The 10,217-nt window shown below is 42.3% G+C and overlaps 3 protein-coding genes across 3 annotated transcripts in view; all 3 read right to left on the reverse strand.

Moving 5' to 3' along the window:
* The window catches only part of LOC109469645 (E3 ubiquitin-protein ligase MARCH3-like), a 1,733-nt gene extending 1,322 nt beyond the window's left edge, over nt 1–411 (reverse strand). Inside the window, exon 1 of the mRNA XM_019768179.1 lies at nt 385–411. Within this exon, the coding sequence (XP_019623738.1) occupies nt 385–411 (27 nt within the window). The remainder of the gene's footprint in view (nt 1–384) is intronic.
* Nucleotides 243–2,885, reverse strand: LOC109469744 (E3 ubiquitin-protein ligase MARCH3-like). Its single transcript, XM_019768328.1, is given in 4 exon segments — nt 243–1,085; nt 2,074–2,283; nt 2,400–2,531; nt 2,533–2,885. Coding segments are annotated over 4 exon segments (606 nt in total). The 5' UTR covers nt 2,641–2,885; the 3' UTR covers nt 243–929.
* A 5,200-nt stretch (nt 2,886–8,085) lies between these two features.
* LOC109469664 lies at nt 8,086–9,862 on the reverse strand. Its single transcript, XM_019768202.1, has 3 exons — nt 9,761–9,862; nt 9,215–9,523; nt 8,086–8,612 (listed from the first exon to the last, which is right to left on the reverse strand). Exons 1-3 carry the CDS (start codon nt 9,831–9,833, stop codon nt 8,425–8,427), a joined length of 570 nt encoding a protein of 189 aa, XP_019623761.1. The 5' UTR covers nt 9,834–9,862; the 3' UTR covers nt 8,086–8,424.
* Nucleotides 9,863–10,217: the final 355 nt, after the last annotated feature.

Here is a 10,217-nt window from a genome sequence, read left to right on the forward strand (position 1 = left end):
CCCTTTGTCTTTGTAAAAGAATTTGAAATTAACCGTGTGCGCAGTTGTCCAGCAACATAGCAAGATGACCTAATATGCACAATTTCTTGTTGCTGTGATTGTCTTGAGCGAATATGAAGATAGTTTGAAGACTGTAAGTGTAGCCTGTTATCCAGCCATGTAGAGCCCACAGGTAACAGAGTGACTATTGTGAGAAGCTGTACACGCCTGGATACCAGGCTGAGAGCTTTAATAGCTTAATCACTGTGAGAATCTGGTGTAGTACATGAAAAATGAAACAAATTTAGATTGGCTGTCTTTGATAATAACAGTCAACTGTGTATAACAGTATCATATATTGATTCCAGCGAATTATTGGAGCACAGAAATATGTTAATGCATTACTGCCTGTTCTTCATTTTTCATTCCCATGATTAGTCCTATAATCAATTAGCCTGATGGGATGCCATCCCCGAACACTGGTTGTGATATTTTCAGTACTATTTTCTTTCAAAACTGTAACAAGGGGTCCCTTTTTCATTTATGAGCACATACTCCCTACAAAGATGTCTGCAATGTTGAAATGGTTTCAGAAAAATGATGTTCAAAACTTGCTTTTTTATCTGAGAGCCACTTGATATGTAATTTTTTTGAAGAACAGTTTCTGTTCATAAAGAGCTAAGTTGCTACCATTTCTAAGGCTGCATTCAGTAATAGATAGGCCATGTTCACTGATGCAAATCGAATGAATTTAGGCTGAGTGAGAAGTTAGACTGAATGATAAACAGCAAGTAGATTTGATTGTGGAAACTTCCCTTAGAGATCATTTGCTGACATTTTCTTATGAAATTTGTGGTTGAAGCCATGGTTGGTGTGGATGTGGTCTTATCAAGCTTCTGACTGCCAATCAAAAAATTGACTGCAGCATGATCATTAGGGAAGAGTGATATTTAGAAGCCAGTTTCAGGATTCTTCTTGTTGACGTGGACCTGTGCAGGGCTGTGGGTCGGGGTCTTGGTGCAGCGGACAGCGAGGTCGATCAGCTGGATCTCCGGGCTCTTCTTGCGCCACTTCAGCCACATGGTCACATGGTAGCGGATGGACACCTGGGAAAGGACAGGGAATGTGATGGACCATATCATGTTATGGGGAAAATGGAGAACTCTGAGAAACACTGGCAAGCCAAATTATCAACAATGTTTTTCACCCTGCTTAAGCCATAATTCCATTATCAGCAAAATACTAGTATACAGTGTAATAGGTTGGTCAAACAAAATGAAAACAAAAATACTACTCTAAACAGTATAAAATAGTTAACAGAACCAAATACCTATGCAGGAGGCACAAAGTCCACATACCAGGTTGGTTTATGTTTCAAACAATGAATTTTTAATTCTTAATGCATTAAGGCCACACCAATTTAATTTGTTGGTTCTCGGATTCGCCTCTTCGTTTTTTTCTGATTTGCAAAAAAAAAAAAAATTGATTCTGGTCCTGAATTAACTGAAAAATGCTCATATTTTGCCCCCCAACAGTTGAGGAAAGTCCTTTTCTTCCTAGTTGTTACAGTTTTTCAATCTTTTAATGCAGTGGTTTGGTTAAAAGTTCAAAATTCATTGTTTAAATTTTATCCCAGCTTTTTGTGTTGACTTCATGGCTCCAATATATGAAGCATTTGGGGCTATAATAGGATGCCTAGGCCTGTTTTTATTTTTATTTTTTTTCGCCCTGTCGCTTTAAATTTTTTCTGAAAAAATCCGAGAACCAACAAATTAAATTGGTGTGGCCTAATGATAGAAAATATAGAGCAACTAAAAAGACAAAGACTCTTTTAGCTGTTGCTGCTAAATTATGAGCATTTTGTGCATCTTTTTCAACTAAAAAACATGTGGCGGCAAATCTTACAAGGAATTTGTGACTAAGTACCAGGCTCCCATCTACACTTGAATGGAGTGAAGTTGTGTACCTTTCCCAAGGACACAGCATCTAGCCAGGAAAGCCAGGAATGGAACCTGTGATCTCTCGATCTCTGCCTAACCACTTGGCCCTAGTCACCACTTATTTGTAGCGATACAGAATCTAATCTGTACTTACGATGGACCAGAAGAAGTAGATGATGAAGAGAGCCACCATGAGAGCGATGAGGCCCCCAGCCTCGGTAGGGCTGTTGTGGTTGATGTTGTTGATGGCGCCCTGCAGGCACAGCCAGCCGCTGACACTGGCCAGGGGGGTGATGAACAGAAAGCACACCATGTCCCCCATGAAGGTACGCTTCTCCATGGCATTGTCCTTGTTCTTCAGCCACTGGTAGAAAGTACAACAAGGATGCCTTAGTTCCCTTTTCTAAGAAAATGGAGATATTAGAAGCTGCCCTATATACAGAAAGGTGTACAGGAGGATTTTAATAGGTTTTAACTGACCTTGAGGAAGGATCGAGACTTGGTTGTGATGGGAAACTGCTGGTTGCAGATCTCGCAGGTGGTGGAGCCGGAGGATGACATCCACAGCTCGATGCAGGAGCGGTGCACCAGGCCCAGAGAGCCGGTACACTGGGCACGGAGAGATCAGCTGGCCTGCTGTCTCTCCCTCATGGCAGATTTTGCAGATCCCTTCACGGGGACTGTTAGGAAAGAGCCTGACATGTACTATAACCAAAAACATCAGCAGCTAATGTTTATGGGGGAGGTTGGCTGTATAGGTACAGTAGACATTTTCATGAATGCCATTGCCTGCTGGGAGATGCAGGGCACTATATGGATAGCAGAGAGGGCAAATACAACTATTAGTATTACCATGACAACATAGACAACATGCATGTATCATTCATACCTGTTGTCATTGTTTGATCCTGGGCTACCCATAGTGCCCCACATCTCCCAGCATGCAGTGGGATCCGTTTATACATATGTGGGTCCTTGGCATATTAACCTCAAATGTTGGTGTCTTGTAACTTTTAGAAGAAAGTAAATAAACATCAACTAGTTTAGAATGTAGACTTTGTGGCTGCTTTGGTGGTATTTTTGTACATCACTGGATGCCCGTTTATTTTCTATCTTTATGTTTACCTTCTCAGAAAGAAAACATTGCTTTTGCTCTGTTTCTTCTTCCCCTTCTTCTCCAAACAAATCAAACTTACGTAATTGTTTTTCTCACGTTTACAGCGCTGTTGTATGCAGATTGTTTTCAGCGAAGCAATCGTGAAGCAATCAGCGCTCTGTCTGCATTCAACTGGGTCGAACGTGCAGGAATTAACTTGGCTGCTTGTTGACGTGTTTATGTGACGTCCTGCCGCTTTGAACACAACGCCAGATTAAATTTGTCGAGAAGGAGCAGTTCAATCCCCCCGGCGTGGTGGCATTAAATGCCATGTCAAGGATGTTGCATGGACTCTAGCAACATTTTACACGAGAATGTTTTTCAGACTGGGACTTGAGTTCAATGTCCTCGGAACCTTACCCCCCGCTAGTTGGGTTTCCTTTCCGGAATGCAGTGCAAAACAATGAATAAACAACAGCCGCGGACATCCCACTCCGACTCCTAACGGACACATTAGGGGAGCTAGGCTGGATGCTTACTTTGTGGGACTTCAGTCCCGTGTCTCAATTTTGCGGTGTTCAATATGTTTTGCAGACAAAAATGCCGTATTCTATAATATGATATTGAAGCACACTTTCACACAGGCACGCACGAACGCGCGCATGCGCGCGCGCACACACACTCATACACACCCGTGTACACGCACCCAATCAGAAAACATCTACTGATCAATCCTCCGCCATTTTAGTATTGTACCCTGGCGCCGCCGGAAGGAAGTTCAGCACCAAGGAGAGACACATGTCTGTTTGGTGATGATGGTGATGAGCTTTGATTCAAAGTTAAGCTTATTTTTCTGATTATCACAGTAACAAAGAAAAAAATTGGGTGACTAACATCCTTTTGCAAAAGTGTTTTTCCCACGCTACCTTTCAAGAAAACAAAATACATTCATCGCCCATGCACTTAAGAATTATTTTTGTACGCGGTGAAATCTCCAAAATCGTTTACCTTGGGTCTGTGGAGTTCTCGGTGTGCTGAATGGTATCCTTGAACTTGAAAGGCACGACCATGTGATCATCGTAGGGCATCTCTATGACGGGGACGGCATCCATGTACTTGTTATCGGACGCGGTGCTGTACTCATGTTCGGCGGGCGTGGAAGCCGGCACGGCCGTCTGAACAAAGAGACATCGGATTGCAAACCTTACAGACTCACGTCAATGTTATTGGCGAAGGAAAATAGAAGTAGAGTTGTTTTCTTAATTTTACCCTTGCTATTTCTTAGACTTAAAAAAGAAATCGTAAATGAAAATGCCGGTTACTAGGTACAGCCTAATTAAGCTCCTTTCTGTCGGAAATCACGGCACGGTGCCGAGAGCTCAATATTGGGTGGAATTTGGACAGCGCCACTTGGTAGAAAGCTTAAATTAAATATGTGTACCGGAGGACTGGCCGCGTGAAACCTTGTACTTTGTAGCATTGTGCGATTTTTGTCTAGAATATGCACAGGCGAGGCACCACCCAACAACATTCCCCGTTTTGGGTGCTGTGATACGGCACGTAGTCACCAAGAAAATTGTGTCTAGATCACTCGGCGCGGCAATGTCTCAGTGTTAGGCGGACAGTTCTCTGGTACACATTCTAGACCGACTGTCTACCGGCTTACGACTCCCACACAGAAATGAGAACACCTCAGCACCCCGTTAGCCGTATCGAGGCACTTTCTGTCTAAAGAGTTCAATGGTAGTGGAGTAATGCTGCAATCGTTATTACTCCAGGACACCATATGTCAATGTCATGAGTGTTCTACTTTTAAAAAATGATACTGTGGCTCAAACTGGTTCAAACAAACCGACGATATGTGGCTTGGAGCAAACAAGTGTGATGTAATATTTTTTAACAATTCATACCACTCGACTAGTACTGTCGGGTGCCCTGCGTAATGCCGCATTACGACAAAGCAATAATACGAGTATCTCGATCCAGAAGTTACGTGTAGACCGCTACTCTATATATGTCACTAAACGAGAAACCTGGTCAAGTCAAGCTTTGTAAATTTCGGGTGTAATACATGTTTGCTGGACTACTACATCCTTCACACACACAAAACAAAAACAATACCATGACAGCTAGGAAGAAATGTTGTTGCGGTTGTAGCTTTCTTACCTCATACACTCGACCATGGTATATCGAATGTTCGTGCATCGGGGGCATGGAGAACTGAGCCGCACTCATGGTGGAGGAAAAAACTGCACCACACCCAGCTGTGACGACTGCGGAAATGTGATCTCACAACAGGTTGGTCTACCGCAGACTAATATCTCAGCCCTCCGTTCTGCCGAGCATGAACTTGAATCAATATTTACGAAGATGCAGAGGAAAGTTCGATAATATTCAATGGGGAGGGCCCGCGTCAATTCAGACCACGTCACTGTTTAGCGTAATAAAATAACGTCGTTGTTTTGTTGTTTTTTTCTGGGCCGCAGTCGATGAGTCTGTGATATCTAATCCAACCGGTTGGGAAGCCAAGAAAGGGGGCAGATCGCACAGCTTAAAAAGCAAAATTTGAATACAGATGGCCGAGACCTATATATCGTCAGACTTGAATCATTCAGCAGTTGTGCACAGACTCATCAGCCGTTCTGTGAAATGAATGGTTCACGTCTTTAATAAACAAAACATGGTGTGTTGCGTAGAAAATGACGACGGAGACATTTTAGGACGAAATGTGGCAGTGGAAAAACGGAATAAAATGGAGGTTACGTAAAAGAATGGAATGAAAAACACCCGACGTAATGACGGGATATGAGGTCTGATGTGTCGTCTTAAGCCCAGATTGACAGGCTAATTAAGTTCCCCTGTCTTATATTTGGGTTACATCTAGAATAATGGACACCGCAACATTTGTTTGTGACGGAGTGTCAACATATTCATCGCTTCTGTCCTCTTTACATGGAATTGTGGAGTTGGGGTCGCTAGACGTTGGTTGTTTTAATCAATCCGACGTTATAGATCTCGTTATCGCTCTCACTCGAGCTCGTAATTTAGGCTGCTTTATCAACACCTCATCTTGTGAGACCATATATGAATTTCGATGGTAACTCTTATTTGGAGCCAGTTTCTGTGCTACCGTTGACATGTTTTGGCGACTTACATGTTTGGTTCAGAAATCGTGTCCATTCAGTGTTCTTCTGGGTTAACAGTTCATCTCCAGAAGTGGCCGGTCGCTCAATTTACTTGCGTTTATCTTTTATGCTTCATATTCTCATAAACTGGAATATACCATAGCAAGATGAAAAACAACACAAATACGATATTTCTTAAAGATGCTGGTGCATGAAATAATATTAACCATTCATAGGGATTTGACAATAAAGAAGTTTTTTGACTGGACTAGCTTTCAGTGTTCATGGACGCTTTGCTATCTCATTGCACGTGTACCTCGGGCACTACTAAATATCAGGTACCAAACCAAGACACCAGAGCGCCAGTCTTACCTACCTTCAAGCGCGGATATAGCACCCGGCTATGTACTAGTATTCTATTTTACTTCTATTTTACTTCATATTGTACGACTTTCTGTTCAAAGTGGATTATTAGACAGACGTACAAAATTCACACGCCTGCCACAGAGTCTGATCTGTTTAGAGGTAAATTGAAAATATGTACTTGGTTAGTAATACTAACTGGCTGACTTTGGAGTCAAATAGACGGACCAATGCGATTAAAACTACGAAATAAGGTTTCTGATTGTTTACCTGTCAACTGAAGAAACTCTTGTATGTTGAGCACCGTTTTTTTCTGAAGATGTGGGGGAAGATCAACATTCAAACTTAGCAGACAAGATATGTGAGGAGTTGCGGAAGAAAGACAGTCTTGTGCGTGGCAGTCGTCAGTGACGCACGGCTGATGTGTGCGGCCCACGCGCGCAGCTGCAGATTGACCTTATGGCACGTTCGCCGACGCCACGTGACTTGACTTGTTGGTGCAACACAGAGATTGTCTGGTCTGGTCTTTAAACTCGAAAGTACTTTTTGGGTTTGTTTACTTTCACCAAGAAGGTTATACTTATCGGTACCGTTTGTTTGTGGGATAGTTCGAGAAGCTCTGGGTGGAATTTTCATACTTGCGGATTTTGAAAGTAAAGGTTAACATCATAATAATCAAAGTATACCAATTAACATCATAATAATCAAAGTAAAGGTTAACATCATAACGACATAAATCATCAGGGTCTCATGTGCATACTTAATGACGATGCTACAGCAGCCTCTTTTGCAAAGATAAACCTTTTATATATTTAGACAACTTGTCTTATTTGGATGAGAGAAGGTCATCAACTGAATTCATACAAATAAAGACCCGATTTTCATAATCAATGAAAATCATTTGTAATAATACGTAACTGAGTTGTAATGGCTACTATATCATTTGGTAAAGGTCGTGAAACTCTTGCTTCCAGCCCGATATGCTGACTGCGTGGTTCCTACATTTACCCACAAAGCCTATCTAACTCGTACTCCTTCTCAATGGCATTCGTGGAACAATCCAGTTTCTCCAGTGGCCCGGATTGCTCATGCTCACAGTTTTAGCTGATTAATGTTGACAATAACTGTTAGTCGAAAACAATGAAAACTGCAAACCATGCCTCACGTACTACCATTTAATATCAGACATTTTTTTTTATATATTGATACGTTTGGTGTGAACCGAAATAATGAATACAGTAGTTTGTTGTATCATGTGTATGTACAAGTGCAACTCATTCACTCAACCCACCAGTTGCAAAATGGCGTCACATAGCTATCGAGCACGGAAGCACGAAAAGCTTAAGTCTTTCACACATTATGTGCAACTTATAACGAACATATGCCGCGTCTTTAAATTGTTGTTTTTGTAAATGTTATCTACATTATTGTTTTCAAAACGATAAAAATAGACAATATTGTACACAACAGTGTAGCACATCCGTTCTTATTCACCACAATTTACAGCACTGTAAGTTTGTACCTTATCCTTCACTTCACCTTTTACCATTGGCCCCTCTAAAACGTGGCACTGTTATTTTTTAAGGTAATGTTACACATGCCACACACTGTGATACAATTAGGAAGAATATTTTTTTGCTTGTGTAATATATCCAAACGGCACTTCTTGTATAGTGATTAAAATCAGATTTGTCAAACACACAAAAAATGCTGTTTACGATTCACACCAACAAGTGTGTGAAAAGTCCCGCCTTTCTCTTTTTCAACGTTTTACGATAACATATTCATATTGGACTGCTTCAATTTGTATGATTGGTACAGTTTGGGCTCAAGTAAACACTGTCGTCAACTGAAAAATAATTTCGAAAGAAATATCGCCTCTTTTGATAATTTGTTTCATCGACTGCTTGGTGTTCAGCTGTTACACAGGAGCCTTGGATGATACCCGGAGTGGTTTGGACGTGACCTTCTGTAGCTTGTCTTCATACCAGTAAACCTTGTTCTTGTAAGAACCCGGTGACGACCTTGGTGCTGCTCCGTACGTCTTGGTGTACATCGAGCCATATTCGGACGAGATTGGCGCCTTGTCCACACACCCTATTCCCTTTCCTGCAGAACAGAATTGAATGATAGAATCAAACATTTTCTCAGTGTATCATGATAAAGTTTACATTCGGATGGTCGCTGGTTCGAGCCCCTGTCCTGTCACATCAAATATTTTAGCACTTCTGATCAGCACTTTTACGAGAACTCTGAGAGTAGCCTGGTATCCAGTCTATTGTGGTTGGGACAGGCTCGGGGCTCTGATATTTTTCTCTCGTCCAGCTCAACAGACCTACAGTAGGAGTGTTACGCCTATAACTCCCGTCGTGCAAAATCTACCGGGGAACCTCGGGCGGGGAAGAGCTCATGCAGCCGCGAAGAGAACCTCCCCAACCACGATAGACTGGATACCAGGCTAGAGAAAGAGTAGCCCTCTGCTGTGGTGACGTCCCAATGACTTATATAGAACCATAACAGCAAAGATGGGCACCGACCTACAGACGAAATATGTGGGAAGCATCTTAATTTATGCTGACCTTGACGTTTGAAAGAAAAGAAATTAGTTTGCTGTTGTCTTGTCCTCCCACGATATTGTACCTTCCCTATGTGTATGATAATAATAATATAGAAACGTGACTTTTTGATTACCAAATGAAAAGTCAATTTACCTGCAGTCAAGCGTCGTTTCATTCGACTAGAGTTCTGAAGTTCGTTGAGTTTTGGGTGCGGAGCCTGCCGTAGGCGTTGAAAGGGCACCGTTTGTTCGTTGACTCTCATGTAGAGTCCGGTCGAGGTCGGGCGATGGCCTTTCTTACCCATGTTACCTCTAGACCCTAGCGTAGGTGTTTCGTGCGTCGCTAGAGGTCGCTGCATGAACGCAGATCCGTTGTTCAGTGGCTGACTGGTGCTGGCCGTGTAACTGGTGGTGTGGCTCGTGTTGTCTGGCTCCCAGGGAGGAATTGTGGCTCCCCCATAACCTAGATATCATTAAGTAAAAAGAAATGTATTTTAAAATTCTTTAACAGTAACTAACATTGTAATGTTATGTGACCATGTATATACATGACAAGATCCCTTCTGTTTTGAGAAGAGTGCTTTATTTGATCAAAATATTAAGTAAGGGTACTCAGTAACATCACCTTAATCTGACATTGAGTACCGTAATCGCAATTGAACGATAAAACACCCAGGTTTCTCCAGTTGAGCTGACTTACCGTCATCACCACAATCCCCGTCGTTCCCAGTGTACTCTGTGTGATATGGTGCCTGGACCCCCATGCCTTCCATCGCTGGTGTATGGTCGAACTACACAACATATTAAAAGTAGAACAAATCGTCATTTCGGAGTTGAGAAGCAAAGGCCATACGATGGAGGGGCTCATAATCTTTTAGTTAACAGAGACCAGTCATATTTGTAATTTTCAATGATTATCCAAGTTCTCGGTCTGTCCATGACATATACCGTTTCACGGATCCCATTGCATACTGGTAGATGTGGTGCACTGTGGGTAAGCTCAGGGAGCAAACAACACCAATACCATGACAACATAGACTGACCGCACACCAATACGCATGCACAGCATACACGATACCCCCTGTGCTGCCCATAGTGCCCTGCGTCTACCAGCATGCAATGGGATCTGTGTAAAGGTCTTTGTCATGTCTCTCAAG

Source organism: Branchiostoma belcheri, unplaced genomic scaffold (assembly GCF_001625305.1).
Source record: "Branchiostoma belcheri isolate BF01 breed outbred unplaced genomic scaffold, Haploidv18h27 scaffold21, whole genome shotgun sequence".
NCBI classification, from domain to species: domain Eukaryota; kingdom Metazoa; phylum Chordata; class Leptocardii; order Amphioxiformes; family Branchiostomatidae; genus Branchiostoma; species Branchiostoma belcheri.